The sequence below is a fragment of the Adiantum capillus-veneris genome, chromosome 18, assembly GCF_014529385.1.
Source record: "Adiantum capillus-veneris isolate H3 chromosome 18, ASM1452938v2, whole genome shotgun sequence".
In the NCBI taxonomy this organism is placed as follows: domain Eukaryota; kingdom Viridiplantae; phylum Streptophyta; class Polypodiopsida; order Polypodiales; family Pteridaceae; genus Adiantum; species Adiantum capillus-veneris.
Window position 1 is genome coordinate 145,649,466 of NC_140948.1, and position 22,982 is coordinate 145,672,447.

A 22,982-nucleotide genomic window follows, 5' to 3' on the forward strand; every position below is an offset into this window, starting at 1 on the left:
CCTTCTACAAGGTGGACTCTACTCATGTTGTGCACATGTACCTGCTAGGATTACATGAGGATTACCGTTGGGCCTTAATTAAAGACAAAGCCCGCCGACTGACGTCGAGGATGCAGTTGCAAAGGCCAGGACGTTCCATTTAACAAATGGACCGGAATTTGAGAAGAAAAGAAGTTCAGATCATCAATCCAACGAGGGCACTTCAAGGAAGCCACTTGATTCTAGCAAAGGCCCAAATCACCGTCGAGACCTTCTCAAGAGAAGAAGAAATCCAAAAATGCTTCAGTTGCTGATGCACTGAAGAAGGGAGCTTGCTTCAGATATGGCCAAACAGGTCACCAAATCAAAGATTGCCCCAAGAAGAAGACCAAGAAACCGCAAGGTCGTCCTTTAGTTCAAATTCACAAGATTTCAGGTAACTCTGATGTTATTCAAGTTAGCACACAGTTCATGCACTAATTGTACTTTCAGTACCAAAGTGTTTGATAAGCATGATCTTCTTCGTTTCCCCAAGAAGATCAATGGTCACGACGTGACCGTACTCCTTGATAATGGAACACACAATTTTGTGGATGCAAAATTGGTGCAAAACTGCGCCTGTAGACGCGGGACAGTGACCATGAGTATCGTGTGAAGATGGCTCGTGGCGAGGATACAGATGTATGGGATCAAATGGTTCCGGATTTGTCGCTCGAGCTAGCTGGTTACAAAGAGAACCTGGATTTCCACATCATACGCCTGGACAAAGCAAATGTTATTTTAGGAATTCCATGGTTTTATGATAAACAAAACTCATTGTATATAGACTACGTACATCACTCTCTTGTTTTTGTTAAACAGGACATGCCTCATGTATCTGTTCACTTTGTAATGGTTTTGAAATACCAAGTGTTACTGCTTTAGAAATGTATAAAGATACGAAGTCTTCTGATGTTGACTTTTATCGATGTGTACTATTTGCTTGGTTTGATTCATTAGTGCTTGGTACTTCTGTCACTGAGTTTCATAAAAATGTTTCATGTTCTTCTGTTGAACTTCCGGATTCCGACGAATCCAACCTAATTCGAGAAATCATGACTGATTTCAAGGATGTTTTTTCTGATGATCTACCTCTTGGCTTGCCACCTTCGAGAGGAGTAGATCATGCCATTGAGTTGGTGGCTGATAGTCAGCCCTTCTCAAAGCAACCGTATCGGTTTAGTAAAACAGATGAGGACGAGATTCAGCGACAGCTGAAAGATTATCTCGACAGGCGCTTTGTTCGGCCAAGTAATCCCCATGGGGAGCGCCAGTGTTACTTTCTCAAAAGAAGGATAACACCATGCGCTTTTGCGTGGATTACAAGGGGTTAAATAAGCTCACTCTCAAGAATACGTATCCGCTCCCGCGTATGGACGATTTGATAGATTGGCTCCATGGGGCATTGTATTTTAGAAGATAGACCTGCGATCAGGCCCTTTTGGTTTGACCAACGCTCCAGCTACGTTTCAGCAAATGATGAATGATCTGCTAAGACCGTTTCTAGGCAACTTCGTTATTGTATTTCTCGATGACATCTTAATCTACAACCGAAGTTTTTCTGAGCATTTAGCGCATAGCGCATATATGCATTGTTCTCGAAGTACTGAGAACTAAGAGGCTTTATCAAGAAAGAGCTTTTGTATTTGGGTCATATTATTACTCGCGATGGAATTCGCGTCGACCCTGAAAAATTGGATAAAGTGCGAAATTAGCGCATTCTAAAGAATGTACGCCAAAGTAAAGTCCTTTTTAGGCTTTACAGAAATTTATCAAGGATTACTCCAAAGTTGTTACTCCGCTTACGCAACTTCTAAAAGGGGGGCTGAAAGGACCGTAGACTTTGGGTCCTCACAGTAAAGACAGCCCCCCTATTGTCTAGAATGAGCGTCTCGACGAGAGCTTTTGGACATTAAAGCACTTAGTGACTATTGCGCCAATATTGCACATTGTGGATCCTAGCAAACCGTTTGTGGTTGAAACCATTGGTACAACGTTATACCAGGACTGACATCTTGTTGCGTTTGAAAGTAAGAAGCTTTCTGATGCTAAGATGCGTTATCCAACGTATGAGAAGGAGCTTTATGCCATAGTCCACGCCTTGAGGAAATGGCGGCACTACTTGTATGGCTCTGCATGGACAAATCATCACTCATTGCGCTATGTCTGTGATCAGGGTGATCTAAGAGGCCGGAAGGCTAGATGGGTTGAACTTATGCTAGAGTTTGACTTTGAGATCCGTTACAGAAAAGAATCCAGCAATCGAGTTGTTGATGCACTCAGCCAGATTCCTGAAGTAAATGCCTTGTCTATGGCTGAAATCTCGACGGTTTGTATCTCTCTCTCCGAGGGCTATGTCGTTCTGATACTATTTTGGCAAGATATGGAACGAGGTCGAAGCGAGGCACGACTCGTGTATAGGCTTGGGCGGTCCGGAGACCAAAGTGAGTCGTGCTGGAAAGACGAGGCATCGATAATATTCCATTAGAGGTGGACTATTGTTCAAAAATGGAAAGGTCTGTGTGCCGAAAATCGATGAGGTTCGATAAAGGATTTTGTTCGAATGCCACGATGTTCCTAGCGCAGGGCACCTAGGCATCCAAAGAAATTTGGCTTTGGTCAAGCGATATTTCTATTGGTCAAGGATGCACTCTTACAAAGAGAGCTATGTGAAGAGATGCACTCAGTGTCAGGTCAATAAGGCAGAGCGCCTTAAGAAAGCTAGCCTCCTACATCCATTGGAAATCCCAGATGCCAAGTAGCAGAGTATTCATGGACTTCATTGTTGGTTTGCTAAATACTAGCCAAGCAATGACACCATTTGGGTTGTAGTCGATAGACTCACAAAAATGGCGAAGTTTATTTCAACGAAGTCAACAGTAAAAAGCCATGGGTTGGCAGTTTTATTTGTCGATCAGCTTTACAAGCTGTATGGTCTGCCAAAGGATATCGTCAGTGATAAGATACTAAGTTCACTGGGCGATTTTGGCAAGATGTGTTTGCTCATCTTCAGACGAAGTGGAGTATGTCGTCTTCTGACCATCCTGAGTCCGACAGACAAACTAAGAGGATGAATCACACGTTAGCGGACATGTTGAGAGCTTATGTCTCTCAAAGGCAGTCTGATTGGGAAAGGTATCTTCCACAATTGGAGTTTGCCTACAATCGTAGCAAGCATTCTGCTACTAGATTTAGCCAATCGTGGTGATGTATGGATTCGAGCCTATATCCCCGATTGCTATTGGCTTAGAGAAAGTCAAGGAACGCCAAGCGTGATTTCTTGTATGACATGCAAGAAATGCTCGAATTCGCTAAGGATAGGATAAGAATGGCTCCTGATCGAGTCATTACTTATGCTAATCAAAAGAGATCTCCAAGGACTCTAGAGGTGGGACAATGGGTCTATCTGAAGATACCCAAGGATTCCAAGACTATGCAAACAGAAAAGAATTATAAGCTTTCAACTATATATTGTGGTCCCTTCTTGATCGCAAGGAAAATTGGCCAAGTTGCCTATAAACTGGCTCTTCCTTCGGATGTTAGTGTACATCCACTGTTTCATGCCAGCCGCCTTAAAGAAAAATTAGGCGAAGCTGACGTTGTTGTGCCTATCGAGGAAAATGTATGGAAAGATATGCAAACTGAGTATATTCCTCGAGAACCAGAGGCTGTTTTAGATCATCGTACCCGTCATCCGCGCCAAAAAAGCTTATGACGAGTACTTAATCAAATGGAAGGGTCAATCTGAAAGGTTTGCTACTTGGGAATCAGTTAGACCTTTGAAAACTTAATATCCCCACTTCATTGATGAGGACATCAATGGTTCTTAAGGGGGGAAGTATGTTATGTCCCGCTCACAAGAGAGGGGATCTAGACTAGACGTCGTCGGGATGGGCGTCCAATGTCCGGGCAGACGTAGTGTGAACCCGGCCAATGTGGCGCCATTATTATAAAAGGGAGGCCAAGGCCTCATTTGCACTTGTCGACCCCCATTGGCAGAGTGCCAGTGGTTAGCCTGCTAGGAGTGCGCGAGATCACCTCGAGGAGGTGAGGCCGGGTGGTATGGGACGCTCGGTCTTACAGGTGCACGCCTATGTCCTCGAACGCTGCCCAGCACGGGGAGCTACCGGATGGGGTCTATGGTCGTGTGGTTCGTCCGACGCGTGTCTGTAGGCGGTCCGTGTAGCCGGGAGATTCACTCCGCGTGTTTGTTTCAACAAGTCCTCCAGCTTCTTCTGCTTCTGCTAGAATTAAGGCCCCTCCGCCGCGATCTATAGGTTGGCTAGGGTTAGGGCTAGGGTGCCCAACCCTCTTGGTCTTCAATGGCTTGACACATCAACAGTTTGTGAGATCCCCTCTTCTTGTAAAAAGAGTTATCATCTGCAATTACTTCTGCAAAACAACTCAAGTTAGCTCAAAAATATCCGAGGGTCATTCAGTTTTTTATAATGGAGTTCTTGATATTCCGGCGTAGCAAAATTAGCCATCACACCCAAACCGCGATAATCTGTAACGGGTGTCTTGATGCACTAAAATTACATACCCAAGCAATCTCACTCAAGTGGCACGTCACAATGCAACACAAATGCTTATATATGCATGTTACAAGACACAACAAACCACACCGTTGAGCCCTCCTCCGAAACAAACGGTCTTAGGCATGAAGCTACACAATGACTACCTCTGCACTCCCTCCCGCAAATAACCTAAAAAGGTCCGGCCATGAGCTTAGATGGCTGACACAACCAAACGCTCTCCAGACCGCAGCCTGTGTCGCTTGGAGGCTCCTAACATACAACTAAACGCTCCCCATACACCCAGTCTACGTCGTTCAGAGGTTTCCAGCATACAACTAAACGCTCCCCAAACACCCAATTTGCGTGGTTCAGAGGTTTACAACAAACATGAACACTCCTCCCAGGAAAGCCAGAGACAACGATATTCAGACATTTTCAAACAAAGATAGAAATTTTCAGACAAAGATATTCGGTCTGCATAACGAAATATAGACACAATGCATACTACTAAGCTCAGAGAGAAATGAAATGTTATATTAACGTCTTCAAAAGGCCAAAATGACCTATGAGACCAAAAAGTTACAACGTGGTGAATCTGATACAATGTCTGAGTACCAAAAATAAAAAAGAAAAGGTACTGAAAATGGAACTGTGTAGGATATGAGTGTTGGGGGGGGGGGGGGGGGGGGGGGGGGGGGGGGTTTGAAAGTAGTGAATGAGGGCTAATATAACACACGATGTGTGTGTGTGTGTGTGTGTGTGTGTGTGTGTGTGTGTGTGTGTGTGTGTGTGTGTGTGTGTGTGTGTGTGTGTGTGTGTGTGTGTGTGTGTGTGTGTGTGTGTGTGTGTGTGTGTATGTGTGTGTGTGTGTGTGGATATAATGGGTAAGAGCTGATACAAAGGTTGGTACAAGATGAGCAGGGTGTACAATCCTCAAAAGAGAGAGAGAGAGAGAGAGAGAGAGAGAGGACCCCACACCTGGCCCCTCACACCTCACAAACTCTCCCAGCCACCACCAATACCATCACTATGCAATCCAAAATGCGTCAGATTGTTGGATGCTCTCCCCGAAGTAGTCTGCGAGACCACCAAACTCAAGGCTTGCAGTCAGTTTTTCCCATCAGCAGGTAAATGGTGAGTGAAGGTCAAATATGTCTATATGAAGCAGGCTGTGAACACAACAATGCTGGCTGCATGCAGCTTTCTGTACAGCACAGCATGCTACAAACCGGCGCAACCCAGGCGGGGGTGAGCGCCGAGTTGGCTCAGGGAGGGCTAGGGTTTGCACGTTTGGACAGAGAGAGCTAGGGTATAACTTGAATCGATTCAAATTTAACACCACACTCATTAATGCAACCCCTCACTCCCAACGTCCTTCAAAGACCACCACACAGCAGGTTCAATCAGCACAAGCAAGACGCGACGCATCACTTAGAAGTCCATACACCTTCATAAGGTAAGAAAAGTGTGAGATTACAGACTACCAGCGTTAAAATACATGCACTAGTCAACAATCAAAAGACCCACAAGAACATTTTTCTTTCTAACTCCTTACTGGAAAATCTACACTGGCATTCTTCATTGCTCAAAATAAGAAAAACCAACTACTTTATTTGATTTTTAATCTAACTTTGCCTAGAAAATAGCAACCACTTGTGCAATTGCACGCAGCATCAAAATAAGAAACATTTTAACCAATGGCAAAGCAGAAAAAGTATGGTCCCAGATTAATACCCTGTCAATGTGGCACGCTCTTCCCTCCGACATTCGCTTCTGTAACTTTGATCTGCAACTGTCATAACATGTGTCATCTGTCTGCAAGTATTCTAGCCGGATAATACATTATAAAACGTCTAAACATTAGGTACAGAGATGTATGTATACTGATGGTGTATATTATGCACCTGCACTGTAAGAAGTCCTGAACATGTCTTGAGTGCATACTTACGTAGGAATTATTTATGCAGGTATTACCACAATGTGTATGCGTTAGATGAGCACGTGCATTCACAAGTACTTGTTGAAACAAGCTCGCATAGAAACTTATCCGTGGTTGTGTTTGTATGCCAGGAACATTAGTGTGCCTTTGCTGAAATTATTGCTTAAACATACTTGGTGCAGCCACGTCTTCACTGGAACCATTGTCCTCATCGTCATTTGTGAGTGGAACCCAGAACATAGGTTCCTCTGTATCCATATTTTCATCTTCATCTCCTTCTACACTGCAGACATAATTTCCTTCTGTCGCATCATCACCAAGGTGCTCTGCGTCACCTGTTTGCCTTGAGACATCCATAAAATCTTCTGCCCCTTGTTCTACATGTGCTTTCTTCTCCTCCTCTTTTTCGGCTGTCAGCATTTTCAACAAGTAATGAAGCTAAAACATACAAAACTTTTTCAAAATGAAAGGAACACGAGCAAAAGATTTTTTGAGATTCTCTACAACTCTTATTGTGACAGCATTAAGCAATCAACAGATAAAAAACCTCCAATTCCAACGTCACCAGACTAAGTTAAAATATGTATCTAGCTTAGAAGTCAGTCAAACAAAAACAGCCAGAGTATATTAGATGTATAATGCACGAAGCGCTTATGAACTGTGTCGATACCTTTCTCAAAGATTCATTCTCCACCAAATGTGAGCGAAAGACAAAAGGGGCACCAAGAGTTCTACCACCTGGAAAGGATGTTGACAGAAACGTATTTTGCACTCAGCCTAAGGAGGGGCCACATAAAGACAAGATAACAATTCATTGACTTTGAGATAGAAGTTTTTGTCAAAGTGCAACGGAAGGGTGTGGTTACACAGGAGACACAATGGTGCTCAAAAGCATTGGCCCCTCAACTAGGCACCCCTGCGGCCTTCCCCTTTTTAATTGATGAACTCCCTCTATTACAACAGTTGTGTGTGCTCATGATCTTGGATAAAGTTCCTTCTAGATGCTGTCCTCCACGGCGACTTTTGAGAGAGGTGCTCCCCGGGTGATGCGGAAATGTCCAAAACACAAGGATGGTGATGATCCATCTACTCGCAAGCAATGGACTGTCCTTGTTGATTATCGGCAAACAATAACCTTTGCTGGCCCAACTCGGATGGTGTGTACCAAATTGCAAACCGGATGGATGCTCATCAACCAAACGGCGGGATATGCAGACACCAATGTCCACGAAGGTTTACGGCCAGCCTATGCTGCCCCTACACGGAAAGATTGGCGAGAGCAACGCCGAATGGGAGATGACGATGGATATGTCCTTTGGAATGTCAACGAACCATGGCAAGTCCTCTGTATGATGTCGCATGAAACCGCCAAGTAACTCCTCAAAGATAGAGGCTCCTCTTGGGGGTTCAACTACATTGGCGTATGATGGAAGCTCTAGATGAATCCTCGTCTTTGCAAGAGATGTGGCCACAAATGTAGGCTCACGATGCCTGCGAACTCCCGCAGTGGTTGCCTTGGATTGGAACCCTTTGGCTCCAGATGGATGGCTATTAATTGCCAAGAAGATGCAGATGGTGTGGACTCGACGTGCTACCAAAGATGTGTATAGATCGATGACGATGCAATGGAATTCTCCACGCAGATGGGAGAGATGATTGTTCAAACAATGCCAAGACTCCAACGCTAATAGGCTGATCTAGATGGCGCCTTTCTTTGTCGTCATAGGCGGCTAACAAATCCTGATACTCGCAATCAACATCTTCATGTTTCCAATGCATATCTTTAATGGTGCGATCATTCATGTAGAAGAAGTTATGGTTGTGCTTCCATTGTCACATAGTAGGTCACATGAAAAAGGAGTGTCCTAAGAAAGAATCTAAAAAGGAAACCTCTACTGCGTCAATTTCTGACTCTACCCCTTAAGTGAATGCTATGAGTGTGGTAGAGAAAGAAGCTAAGCAGGAGGGGACTTTCGAAGAGGATGAACTCATAAAATGTTATGGACATGTGAATGGTCAAAGAGTTGTTTTGTTGTTTGATTCTGTAAGTTCTCATAAGAGAATCTCTTGTGAAATGTGCACGTTTTCAGACTTCTATTCCCACCCTCCCGGTGCAGGGATTCTCTGAAGGCATGGATGCTTCGATCTCTCAAGAATGTAATGATGTCAGATTGTTCATTCAACAAACTCAATTTACTCATCGTTTTGTAGTCTCTAAACTTGCAGGATGTGATATCATTTGTCACGTGACACATCCAACCCTTTGAGTCCGTGGACAAGCTACAGCATGACCAGGGTTCAGTTCAGTCAAATCAGTCTAGAATAGGAAGTGATCTAGCACTTTTGTGAGTCTATTCGCAGATCGTGCATGACCAGTCCTCCGGTTGCACACAGCATGATCATCAGCATTCCCATCAGAATCCATCAGGGGAATTTTCCAATGCATTAGACCTATTTTCCCTATTTTTGACATTTTTCACTTATTTATTAAGTGACTTTTGTTGGAAAGTAGGTAGGCAATTTTGCTAAGATAATATATAAGCAAACCAAAGCTAGCACTTTCTAGCAAAAGAGGCAGCAGGAGCACCTTGCTCAACAGGCAACTTCTCAGCAAGACCGACCCGCGAGAACTCTAACGCTTTCAGCATTGCAAAAGGCCTAGCGTTTTTGCATCAGATCAGCCAGCGTTTTTGCACTTGCAGATTCACGGCGACAATAGAAAGCAGATCAGCCCTAGCGTTAGCAGATTCCCACCGCAGAACCCCAAATCAGCCTAGCGTTTTTGGATCAGCCAGAGACCTAGCGTTTTTGCAGATCTTCGCGACAGAAGCAACAGTAGCACCAGCGTTTTCAGTTTTCAGCAATCAAACTCCGCAGTAGAACCCCCAAACCTCGCAGATCTCACCTTCCCGCAGCAGATCCTCGCCGCACGGTCAGATGTCGCGTAGTTTGCAGATTCAGCCCGGAAACGCAGGTTTCAGCATCTGCGTTTTCAGCGCGTCGTCGTCGTACTGTCGTCATCAACATCGTCACCGACATAGAGTCAGAATTCAGCAAATAAAGATTTGCAGATTTTAGCCATTAGCAGTTTCAGATTTCAGCCCGTCTCGTCGTCGTCGACATTGTCGGCAAGTCCAGGCATTGTAGAGATTTGTGCAATCAATAGTAGACCGCTCTCGCCATAGAGAGTGGGGCCTTCGGAGGAGGGTTTTGACAACATTCTAGTGTCGTATTCTTCTCTCTCTATCTCTCAATCTCATGCACTTCCATTCACTTTGTTTGTGTCCATTGCACTTTCTCATTAAAAACGGAAGGCTCTCCCTTCCCTAAGTAAAAGGAACCTTGAGCACAGTTCGGAGCACTCATCTTGAGCAAAGTTCGACATTCATTTCCGCTGCACCTTACATCATTTTGGGCATTAAGTGATTTCGCATATTTAAGCCCATTATCGATTCGGAGAAGTTTATGCTTCTCATCAATGATAATGTGTCGCAGCCAGTCCTCGTCCGAGGGGAGAGCGGCATTCCCTCTCATCTCTCATTCCAAGCTAAAAGAGAGCCCAGCCGAGGAGCCCAAGCGGCGGTCGTCTATGTGAACCCCACATCAAGGAAATGGGTATTCCTGACAGATATAGTGAGTTGTTTGAAAAGTTCGATCACTTGTTTCTCCAGGATGATCTTCCCCCTACACTCCCTCCCGAGCGACCTGAGGATCATGTCATCGACCTAGTGGACAGAGCACAACCTGCAAGTAAGTTTCCATAGCGTTTGAACAAGGCTAATAAAAAGGAGCTAGAGCCCAACTAGGTGAGTTGTTGGATAGGGGTTTTATACGTCCCAGTGTAAGTCCTTTTACTGCTCCAATTCTTTTTGTTCATAAGAAAGATGGCTCATCGCGGTTATGCGTGGATTACAAGGCCCTCACTAAGATGACGGTCAAGAACAAGTTTCCTATACCTCGCATCGAGTACAGTTTGGAACGTCTCATTAAGCAATCGTGCTTATTGAAGAGTGGCTACCACCTACTAAGAATCGCAAGACGAGACATATACGAGACCGCCTTTAGAACCGAGCGCGGAAATTCTGAGTTCATTGTTATGCCGTTTGGTCTGACGGGTGCACTGGGTACATTTAATCGTATGATGATGTGTATCTTCATTGGTTAGTAAGTGCATGCTTATTTTTCTGAATGACATTCTCATTTTCTTCTCTTTGTGGGAGCAACATGCTATTGATGTGGAGAAAGTTTTGGCTCGATTGGATACTAACCGTCTTTATTGCAACAAAGAAGTCCCAATTTCTTCTAACTACTGTGTGCTATTTGGGCTGCATCATCTCTCCCGACAGCATTCGGCTTGTGTTACCATATATGTGGTAGTGATGTGTGTGAACACACTTAGGACCGCCGGGCATTTTTCCCTTACTAGGAGGTTTTTCCCCCGTGCATTGTATATACGCCCACATTCTAGGGCTAACTTATCTTTCTATTGTGCACTAAGCAATACACTCTATCTTGTGTGCCTTGAGCTTCTTCATCTTCTCCAAGCTGTGTGCGCATCCCCACAACCCTAATTCCAACAATTGGTATTAGAGCAGGTTGCGTCCTCCTGAGCACAGTCACCAACGTCGCCAGCACCTGTCTGAAGTGGTGACGTGGCATGACCAGCTGAAAGAGAAACGGCCGAGTGGACAAGAGAAACCAAACCAACCAACTTATAGAACTTCTTAGCACCATCCGTGGGGCCTACAACCCGACAAACCCCAAGCTTCGGGTCTCAGGCTGATTTTTGTAAAATGCACTGATATGCTGACATGGTAGTCCGTACAGATGATGATGTGGCAATAAGTATGGACAATGACATGGCAATCTGTACGGACAATGCCGTGGCAGGACAGTATGGATTTTCCATGTTTTGCCTTATCGATGTCGCGTAGCCGGCTGGCTGTACAAATATCCGCAAATTTCGTTGGTTGCTTTTGGAGTCTCCAACGCTAGCTTTTGGAAGCAGATGCTTTTGGGGTTTAGTGCTTTCGAGAGAGTTGCTTTTGGGGCTTTGCTTTTGGGCATCCCTTGTACTGTTTATAAGAGCCCATGGGGCCTCACTCTGCAGAGCACCTCGACGCAGAGTCTGAGAGCAGAGGATCCTCAAGAGTTGTACTCTGTAGTGAGCAATAATAAAAAAATACCGTAAGGGGCGAGTCTTTGGGGCCAGTGCTTCTAGGCGCGGGACTCCGTCGTGCCGTGTCGGCCTCTCTCTCTCTCTCTCTCTCTCTCTCTCTCTCTCTCTCTCTCTCTCTCTCTCTCTCTCTCTCTCTCTCTCTCTCTCTCTCTCTCTCTCTCTCTCTCTCTCTCTCTCTCTCTCTCATGACGGTGCAGGACCTATGGGGCGACGCTCCGGATAGCGGCGTGGAATTGTAATGGATCATATAGGATGTAGGTGCCTTTGAAGACAGCTTTAGGGACAGAGACATAGTTTTCTACTCACAGACACACCAGATACCGGGACAGCTTATGCCACATGTGAAGGGTTATTTATGGGAAACAGCTCGTCAACCAGATAAGAGATCTCTACGGGGTAGCCGGGGTTCAGGAGGAGTAGCAATCTTATTTAAAGAGGAGCTGAAACCACTACTACAGATTATCAGGAAAGATGAGCAAGCAAGGTATATGTGGGTGAGCAAGCAAGGTATATGTGGGTGAGAATGAGAGCCGAGACAGGTAGATTTCTATATATCACTATATGCTACTTCCCTCCAAGTACATCAGTCTACTCCTCACCTAAAGGACAGTCCCCTTTCTCCATATTGAATAATGACATATGGGAGTTCTCTAGAGATGGAGACATCGTTCTCTTAGGAGACTTTAATGCCAGAACGACCAACTCTCAAGCAATATTCTATGATACTTCTGAGGAAATGCTCAGAGAAGTGGATTTATCACAGAGGGGGTTTAGTAGAAACTCACAGGATAAAGAACACACTGAATATGGGAGACATCTCATGGAGATGGCAACTATACATGGTTTGGCCATACTTAATGGTCTAGAGAATTTCCCTTTATCTGGGGGATTCACATGCTTCCCGCACAGGCATGGGGCCAGTACAAAGGATTATGTCATGTCTTCCCCAAGCTTTATTTCTAGTATCGAGGACTTTAAGGTGGGACCCAGACCGGTTGGGATTGCAATGGATCATGCTCTCTTGACCTTATCAATCTCCTTCCACTACAATGCCTCTCAAGTACAAAGGAAGAAGGCACACACAAGATATACTTTCACGCCAAAGACTGATTCAGTCTATGTGGAAAAGATCTATAATAGGATGTGGGCAGCCGAGCCAGTATATACTGTAGAGGAGATTACTTCTCAGTTAACAAAGATACTACATGGAGCAGCACAAGAGGCATACCCACATACTCAACCTGATCAGAAGAGAGGATCTGGGAACATGCCTCAAAACAGTTGGTATGACGAGGAATGCAGAGGGACGAGAACCCAAGTCCAGAAAGAGCTTACACTTGGGATTATCACATATAAGCAGTCTCGGATTGCTCTTCGGCGTATAGTACGTCACAAGAAAAGGGCATTTTTAGCCAAACTGGAGAAGGATTTATATCAGCTCTTCTTGAGTTAGGACTCACATGAGGCCTGGCGTTTATTTCACGAGCACTCAACGCCTCCGACAATTACTTCTCCTGAGATTTGGGGTCAATATGTAACATCATTATATATGGTATCTGGACAGCCTCCATTACCAGATCCGCTAGAGCCATGCCCTGCTACTAGTACTTTCTTTACTACGGAAATGGTGAAAAAAGCCATTGATAAGATGAAGACAAGAAGAGCATATGATCATGATGGTTTAGTAGCAGAACATCTGATCCATGCTAGGGATCTACTTTCAGAAGTCCTTGCTCGTCTGTTTAATCAGGTCATGTGTGAAGGATTACCTGAATCTTGGAAATTATCTACTATCATACCTATTTTCAAGTCAGGGGATCCTATGATACACGGGAACTACCGTACCATTATGGTAGGTCACACATTGACCCGACTGTACGCATCCATTCTTGAACAAAAATTGAGTAGATGGGCAGAGAATGAGGGCATAAGAGCAACTGGACAAGCTGGATTCAGGAGGGGTTATTCCACTTTAGATAATATTCTTACGCTCAGAGCCATTATTGAGGAAGGAAGAGCAAGCGGGAGAAGGATGTATTGTTGCTTTGTGGATTTTTGGAAAGCTTTTCATACAGTATCAAAGGCCAGATTGATGCACAGGATGCAAGAGTTAGGGGTCCCCAAAGAGATTATTTGGGGGATCATGGCCTTATACGGTTCAGTAACTGGTTATGTACGTACTCCAGAAGGGGATTCCAACATTGTTCTTTCCACCGTTGGAGTAAAGCAGGGATGCCCACTGTCCCCTACTTTATTTGGTATGGACATAGATGAGGTATCAGATTACATTGATAGAGAGGGTGACAGAGGTGCTCAACTTGCAGGGTCATGGATCCCTTTGTTGTTGTATGCAGATGATATTGTATTGATAGCAGACTCACCAGATGGAATGCAAAGGCAGCAAGATGCATTACATAAATTCGCGGAGGACATTGGACTGTCGGTAAACTTGGGTAAAACCAAAGTTATGGTGTTTAACACCACACCGCAGTGGGTTAGGAAATCGGCACCTACATTTGCATATGGCCAGGATACAGTAGAGTACACAGATGCATACACATACCTTGGTGTGGTATTTACAGGACCGAAGTTTACTCTTAAGAAAGCAGCGGATGCTAGATTGTCGAGAGTCTCTGCGGCCTTGGGAGGGTTGGAGAGAATGTGTTCACTAGTGCAGTTTCAGGAACCACGAACAAAACTTTGGCTCTTTGATACTGTGGTGGCTTCGGCTATGCTTTATGGGGTCCAGATTTGGGGACCATCTGTGGATCAGGATAATTGGAAGTCAATGGAGAGACCTTTGGTATCTATGATTTCCCGAATGATTAGAGCCAAGGCCTCCGTACCACACGCGATTACCCGAGCGGAACTAGCTGCCCCTCCGATAGAAATTGAAGCTCTTACCAGATCAGTGTCCTTTATACATGGTTTGTGGGATACAAATAATTGCCGATATACTAGACTACCCTCGAATCCTCTCGACAATTAGCAATGAAAGGGGATACATCATGCTGGTATGCGCAACTGTCCTCGTGGTTTCAGAGACACGGGTTCAGTATGGAAAGATTACCCCACTTCCAATACTCTCTTGAGGCTCCATCACTGGCAATTACACGAACGGAGATTAATAAAATCATCCGTTAGGATCTTATACAGTTGGATACTAAGAGGACATGGGTAGACCCTACACAAGAATTGGGCACGAAGATGGCCGACTACAAAGAAAACTTCCTACAGCTATCTGAAGATGGACTTGTGATTCGCCCGAGCTACATGGATACCCACCTGTCTCATGGTTTAAGATGTGCTATTGGTCAGATTCGTACATCCTCACACCAGCTGGAAATTGAATTTGGCAGATTTAGGGGAATCCCACCTGAGAGCAGAATTTGCAAGTTATGCGGAAAAGAGCCAGAGACAGAATTACACTACATATGCCATTGCACCATATACTATGAGATACGTGGGCGTTTCCATTGCCTATTTAAAGAAGGCTTTGGACCTCTAGATAGAGTCATGCAATACCAAGATCAAAGATGCTTAGGCTTGTACCTACTGGAACTACATCGGCACAGGGATAATCTAATGAGAAGACAAAGAGCACTACAACCTCAGAGGTAGATTACAGATTTCTTCGGATAGAGAGAAGCAGGAAGGGAAGGAGAAGCAAGAGGCCAGCAGCTAGCACAAAGGAGTACCCACATTCATACCAAAGGCACCCTCATTGACAGGGCGATTGAGCTTAGGAAATCGAGACGACCACGACCGAGATGCAGAAGCACACTTCACCGGAGGAGACTACAACAAAGGCAGACACCCAGAATGCTCCTAAGAAGTTTATTTAATACTTTGTATTTAGTTTTTCACATTTATTTTCACACTTTCACACTTATTACTTTAGTATTAAGGTACCCAGACATTGTAACAAATTCACCACTTTTGTATCAGTTTGGTCTCATAGGTCATTAGTTTGGTCTCATAGGTCATTCTGGCCTTTTGAAGACGTTAATATAACATTTCATTTCATTTCTCTCTCTCTCTCTCTCTCTCTCTCTCTCTCTCTCTCTCTCTCTCTCTCTCTCTCTCTCTCTCTCTCTCTCTCTCTCTCTCTCTCTTTTTTTTGGGAAAAGTCAGGGCTGTATATTACTGAGCACAATATAATCCCTAGCGGATGCCAAAATAGCCTATCACGTGGGGTGTACAAGCTGAATGTAAGGGTGAGAGGCACTATAGTGACAACTCGACTAGAACAATCTCATGGTTGTCTGTGTGATGAGTGGAGGAGAAACCACCGAGGGGGGGCATAATGCCATGTAATCTGGCCACCTGTAAGTGTGAAGAAGAGTGGGGATCGGGCCCAACGCCGAAGGAAGGCAAAGCGACGAGCCTCAGCTGCTCGAGATGTTCCTGAGGAAGAATCCCACTGCCAAATCAGGGTGTGAATGATGTCCAGCCAAATGGCAATGAGGGTATCCTGAAGGAGTTGTGGAGCCGCAGTGAGAATGTGAAGACAACGAGCTCTCCAAACATTCCATAGTGTAATGCTAGTGATTACTAGAAAAACTTCATCACGTGTCTGAGGATCCCCCTGCCAAGCAATCTGTGGTAACATAGCCAAAGTCCCTCGCCGATAACCAGTCGAGGTAAGCATAAGAGTTGGATCTGTGTCCGAGGATCAGGTTCTACATTTTGTGCATGCACAAACTATGGCTCAGCTTCATTTATGGTTGTCTACTTCCGCTCGGGATGTATTGTCTCCACACTTCCCTTCATGTATTGGTGCTATGGAGTGGAGTGATGTTTATGCTTGCTATTCCTTGCCTATGGTCATTCATGTATCCTCATATGTGGTGCTTCCTATGTCTATGCGCATTTGGGGTGTCAAAGCTGCAGCATCGGTAATGCAATGTAAACAAGTTGAGGTCCGCAGTTGGTGCAATGAGACACCATATTTTAGAGAGGGCTTGCGGGTTGCTTTCTTGCCGCCCGAAGCTCACACCTTGGATGGCCCAGCTGCCTCCAAGAAGATGCGCAGTTAGTCAGATGCTCTACAAATTCTTTCATGCAGAATATGGATTTACATGTAGTTTCTTGGAATGCTAATGGTTTACAGACTTCTCGGGTAAGAGGTTCCCGTAAGCTTTTACTTCGCAGAGATTTACACGCTCATGTAGTGGGCATTGTGGATATATTACTAGTACAGGAGCATAAGATTGCCATCACCGCACATTTCAGCCCGATGAGTGCCCCAGGAAAGAGGACAAGAGCTGAGAAAACTGCGTGGGACGTAAGTATGGGCGGCTGAGGGAGGGGGAGGACCAGAAGGTGGAGGGAGGGGGAGTAAGGGCGAGAGGAAGAGGAGGAAAAGGGAGAGGTAGTAGCGATGAATGATCCATCTGCATGGGAATAGGGACCTCGGGAAGAGGGGAAGGAGCAGGCGGAGGAACGGCAGGTGAAGGAGGAGCTGGTAGCAGAGGTAAGTGATCCTGTGCTGAGGAAGAAGATTGGTGAGGAGAAGCAGGGGGTAAGAGGGTAGTGGAAACTTGAGAGGGAGCAGGAGAGGTAACACTAGGGGCTGCATGCGTTGTAGGTTGCGGACGAGGACGGAAGGAATGGTTACGACCCACTGTCTGCCATGCTGCCTCAATAGGAGCTGAAGCAGATGGAGGAACATGGAGGGTCGAAGCTCTAGGAGCACCTGCAGGCTGAGGAGTTCCGCGAGTAGTAGTAGGAGGAACCGCTTGTTGACGCTGACCACGTGGCTGAGCATGAGTGCCACGAGCCGGCTGTTGTTGCCGCCGATGGCGTGACAGTGTGGGGCATTCTCGCGCCAAGTGTCCCATCTCGTGACAGCGTAAGCACTGTCCTGGACGGCCAGTGACTACCATTCGGCAAGAGTAGTCTCGATCGCGCACAGCCACAGTAACTGAATCTGGTAATGAAGTATCCCCAAACACCAAGACCTGAATGCGAGGTGGACCAGATGAGAAGATGCAGGATCCTGGAACTACTGTGCCAAAGTGAGCAGCAATCATATGAAGGAGATGCTCATCAATAAAATGGAGAGGCATATCCGGGAAGGAGAGCGTCAGAGGGAATTTGGGAATAAGGTGTCGATTGTCAAACTCCTCAGTAGTAAACTCGGGATACCACCTCGTCAAGTATATCATCCTGCGATTAGAGAGTATCGGAGAGCGAGCCAGGAGAGCTGAAGCAGTGGCGGCATCTGAAAGATGTACCATGAATATGCCCCTACCAAGGAATGTAAGCTCCGAGATCCGTCCCTGAGTAGTGCCCAATGCAGTCTGACACCAATCACGTATAGAAGATCGAGGTAGAGACTGTCCAATCATCCGGCCAACCAAGGCATGCTGTGCCAAGTGTTGTACTTTGGAGTCAATGCGTGTCAACAGGTCGCCAGTACAGTCCACGCGACAGGCAAGTGGTGATGGAGCGCCATGTGTAGCACTCGAGACCGGCAAAGCCACCATGAAGATTGGGCGAAACTGGCAAACTGGAAAAGCACGACCCGAATTGAAGCTTGGACTCTTTCTCTCTTTCTCTTGCAGGCGGTAGAAAGAGGCGCACAGTTAGGGTTTGGGACAGTTAGGGTTTTCGGACTATTAGGGTTTCATGGAATTAGAGTTTCGTGAATTCGGGCTGCTAGGGTTTCATGGAATTAGGGTGTCGCGCGACAATAGTAAGTACACGCAGGCTGCAGAGTACGCGCAGGCAGCAGAGTACGCGCAGGCAGTAGGCTAAGAGCGTGCGGCAGCAGGCACGACGCAGGTACGCGAAGGCAGCAAGCAGGGCGCAGGTCGCAGGTACGCGCAGGTCGCCTCTCTCTCTCTCTCTCTCTCTCTCTCTCTCTCTCTCTCTCTCTCTCTCTCTCTCAAAGTTAAATATTTTTCAGTTTCTGTTCGTGTGTTGCTATTGATTGCTCGCTTGGAGTGTCCAAGCCTATGACAGTGGTATCAGAGCTCAGAAAAATTCTTCTTCTACGAGGAATCCGATCCCTTCTACAGCACATGCACGTTCTCAAGGAGAATTTGATAGAGCGGTCAAGATTTTATTTGCGAAGAATCTTCGGGTCCCTGTGCCGGACTTATTAGTCACTCCCACCCTTAGTCCATCGCACATCGGGTGCGCTCCCATCTTCATCGCTTTGTCTTAAGGGGCATAAGCCATAGAGAACCCAAGACCACACATGGGTTCTATCACAAAATGATGACGTGGCATGACCACCCGCGGACAAAGGAGGTTGATGTGGCAGAATCCCGGAACCTACACTGACATGCTGACGTAGCGGATAGTACGGACTTCCTTTGGGCACAGAACTACGCCGGGCCGTGTCGACCCCATTTATTGAAGTGTGATAAAGTTGTGAAGTATTTTAAGTGATTCTCTCGTGTGTCGTGTCGGATTCCCGACTTGGGGTGCCCAAGCCTGTAACAGTGGTATCAGAGCTTCAGACGTGTGCTTTTCTCAGATCATATCGGTCCTACCAAAGAGGAGACAGAGCACTCAGACACTTTGGGAAATTGTTATTGAAGAATCTTCGAGCCCCTACCTCGGACTTATTAGGCACTCCCACCCTTACTTCATCGCGCATCGAGCACGCTCCCGTCTTCATTGCTCTATCTTACAAGACATATGCCATAAAGAATCCTAGATTACACATGGGTTCCAGTGGAGAATCTGACAGAGATACGCCTCTCGGTGGGCAGGCAAAGAAAAGTTGCAATCTGGTGTCGGAACTGAAGAAAAGAATGAAGGAACAAATTTTCGACCAGAAAGTTCGCCAGTAGACCTTTAAAAAATCTCTTCAACAGTTGAGAATTTGGATATGTGACAGAGAGCAAAGTTGATCCTCTCAACAAGCTCTACGCATTGACACGAACAGATCTTATATCCAACAACTTTGGAAAATTAGGGTTTTTTTCATAACTTCAATATGTGTGGAATTAATGTTTTTGAAAGGTCTTGTTATCTATGTGCAGATAACTACTAGGAGCGAGGAACATGCATATGAACGCATTTAAAAGCATGGAGCCGGACATCGACTCTTTTGCAATGAGGTGAACCATTTGCTTGAAATTTTGCTTGTTTTGCAAGTAAAATCGAAGATGACATGGCAAGGAATTTGCATCTGAAAGCAATCGGGAGCAACAGTAGCTCAAGAATGAATACGTCGATTCAAGAAAAGAATGATGAATATGTTTTGAAATTTGAATGAATGGACGATGATGCATGAGGGATGTTGAATAATGATGAATGATTCTAGTGTATCAAGATTCCATATGAATGAGATGACTGGATACTGTGGTGAGCGTATCAAGAGTTCCTACGGGATGAGATGGCTACACAGGGATCTAGGTGCATCAAGACTTTTGGACGGATGAAATGACTAGATGATTGAAACATAGTGTTCAGTATGAACTAATTGTGTGATTTGTGGACTGCATGGAAATTCCCCGAGATGAATTTGATTTAGGTATGAAATTAATGTTTTCTGGAAGAACTTGCTAGTTGTGTGTAGATAACAGGTGAGAATCGAGAATGAGATGATGATGATTTTGGAGCAATGATAGCTCCAGAATGAACCTGATAACGAAAAGAATCATGAATTTGGAATCATGATGAATGATGGAATGGAATTGTCATAAGCGCATCAAGAGTTCCCATAAGATGAGATGGCCACACAGCTAGAACTAAATGATTGAAACACTCTGTTCAGTATGAACTCAGTGTTTGACTCATGGATTGGGATCCCCGGAAATGATTACTCACACATGACAGTGTTCGCCTGTAGATGGAATGCAGCATTTCAATCCCAAGAAATCTATGGACATGATCGCAATATGGAATTAGCTAATCCGATATCAGAGAGATTTGGGATGGATCTAGATGCGATTGCTAAATACATTGCCAAGAATCATGGTCCTAGATCAGAATGAAATCAATGGACATAATCGCAATATGGGATTAGTTAATCCGACATCAGTGAGGTGCGGATCTAGATGCGATTGCTAAATACGTTGCCAGGAATCATGGTCCGTCACGTGCACATATAACCCTATGTGCAGGTGGACAAGCTACTTCATGTCTAGGGTTCAGTTTAGCTTAGGAAGTGTTCTGGCACCTTTGTGGGTCTGTTCGCAGGCCGTGCATGTCCAGGCACTTAAGAGTACTTGCATATCCTCTGGTTGCACACAGCATGATCATCAGCATTATAGTCAATAGCCATCAGGAGCATTTTATAGTGCATAGAACCTATTTTCCCTATTTTGGCCATTTTTCACTTATTATTATTAAGTGACTTTGTTGGGCAACTAGGTAGGGCAATTTTGGCAAGTCAATATATAAGAAAAGCTAGCGCTAGCACTTTTTGGCAGAAGAGGCAGCAAGAGTCCAACTCACAGGCACCTTCGGCAAGACCAGCAAAATCTCTAGCGTTTTCAGCCATTGAGTCAAGCCTACAATTGCAGATCAGCCCCAACGTTTTGCGGATTGCAAATCAGCCTGGCATTAGCAGTTTCCAGCAGATCAGCCAAGCGTTTTTGCAAGTTGCAGATATCTCTAGCATTTTGCAAATTCCCGGCGACAAGCACCTCCATTGCATCAGCGTTTTCAGTTTTCAGCAGTTCGACTCCGCACAGCAGCCCCCAAACCTCGCAGATCTCACCTTCGCGCAGCAGATCCTTGCCGCACAGTCAGATCAGCTAGCATTTGCAGATTCAGCCCACTATTCGTAGATTTCAGCATCTGCGTTTCCAGCGCATCGTCGTCGCGTCGTCGTCATCGCTGTCATCACCAATATAGAGTCAAAATTCAGCAAATAGAAGATTTGCAGATTTCAGCCCTTAGCGTTGTCAGATTTCAGCCCATCTCGTCGTCGTCGACATCGTCGGTAAGTCCATTGCATTTAGACCATTGTACGAGATTTGTGCAATCAATAGCATAGACCTCTCTCGCCATAGAGAGTGGGGCCCTTGGAGGAGGATTTGACAACATTCTGGTGTCATATTCTCTTCTCTCTCTCAATCTCAACACCTTCATTCACAGTGTCATTCACTTTGTTTGTGATCATTTGCACTCTCTCACTAAAGGAACGAAAGGCTCTCCCTTCCGTAAGTAAAAGGAACCCTTGAGCATAGTTCGGAGCACTCATCTTGAGCAAAGTTCAACATTCACTTCCGCTGCACCTTACATTGGTATCAGAGCTTTGGCAGTGTTCTGTATCACTCAAGGAAAGAACCACAAGAATTGTTTTTTGCTTGTTGTGGTCGCACGTAACCCAAGTCCGCTTGGGCGTGTCGATTCCTAATCTATTTTTGAAGAGTGACAAGAAACCCAAGAAAGAAGGGCTTGTCCGGCCTCCCCTTGTTCCTCTTTTCACTCATTGAGAATGGACCGTGCACTTAGCGGCCGGCCAATCGACGTGAGGTGGGAAAAAGCAACCGCAAGGCCACCAAGTGGTGCGCCCGCAGGGAAGAGTAGAGCTCGGGTAAGAGAAGATCCTCCTCTAACACAAATTGCAAGCTAAAGAAGAACCTCAAGAACTCAAGGTGAAAGGCCCCTTGTGGGACTGCCTAGGAATGAACCTCCCAACCTCCCATTAAATAGCCCCTTGGGACTCATTCTCTATCCACACTGTAAGGATTCTAGGTACTAATCCATAATTAAGTACTTAAACTCATGATTAAGACTTAAGAAACATGAATTGAACTTAGAAACAAGACTAGAAGGCTTTGTGTTTGATTGATTGAATGTGTGATACAAGGGCTCCTTATATAGGAGACGAAAAGACACAAATGAAAAGACACGTTTCTTGGTGAAGAGAGATGACTTTAGACGTAAAGACACATCCTTTCGGCGAAGAGCTGCAACCATTGGGCGAAGAGTCGCACCCGTAGAGCGAAGGGGTGTGACCAATCGTCGAAGGAGTGTGGCTTTTGGCGAAGAGGCACGTCTCATGGGCGAAGGGGTGTGACCATCCAAGCGCAGGGGTCCTCCTTGGCATGGCACTCCTTACCTGCAACTAGGAGTAGATGTATTGCTGTTAACATAGTCACAATCGTGACATTCCCTCCCATTTAAAATGAGAGTCCGTGTCAAAGAAATGACTTCTGATGTTGATAGAACTCTGGAAAAGCATTGAATCTTCGAAAATCTTCAATCTTTGAGTTATCTGAAACCTATTTCTTTAACCTTTGCTTCTTGCGAAACCGTTTTGCTTTGATTGCTAAATCCCATGTCATTGCATTATTCAAAGACTTTTTAGAGGAATCTGGCATAATCAGGTTGACTGCAACAAGAGATTGATCTT

General features: G+C 45.3%; 1 protein-coding gene across 2 annotated transcripts in view; it reads right to left on the reverse strand.

The window, feature by feature from the left end:
* LOC147436578 (uncharacterized) overlaps nt 1-22,982 on the reverse strand; it is a 64,516-nt gene that overhangs the window by 17,903 nt on the left and 23,631 nt on the right. The window contains exons 3-4 of one of the 2 annotated variants that reach the window (XM_086489449.1): nt 6,648-6,884; nt 6,270-6,321 (exon numbers count right to left, since the gene is read on the reverse strand). In XM_086489449.1, the coding sequence (XP_086345575.1) occupies nt 6,270-6,321; nt 6,648-6,884 (289 nt within the window). Of the gene's footprint in view, nt 1-6,269; nt 6,328-6,647; nt 6,885-22,982 lie in introns of both variants that reach the window. The other variant, XM_086489448.1, reaches the window with a different exon arrangement.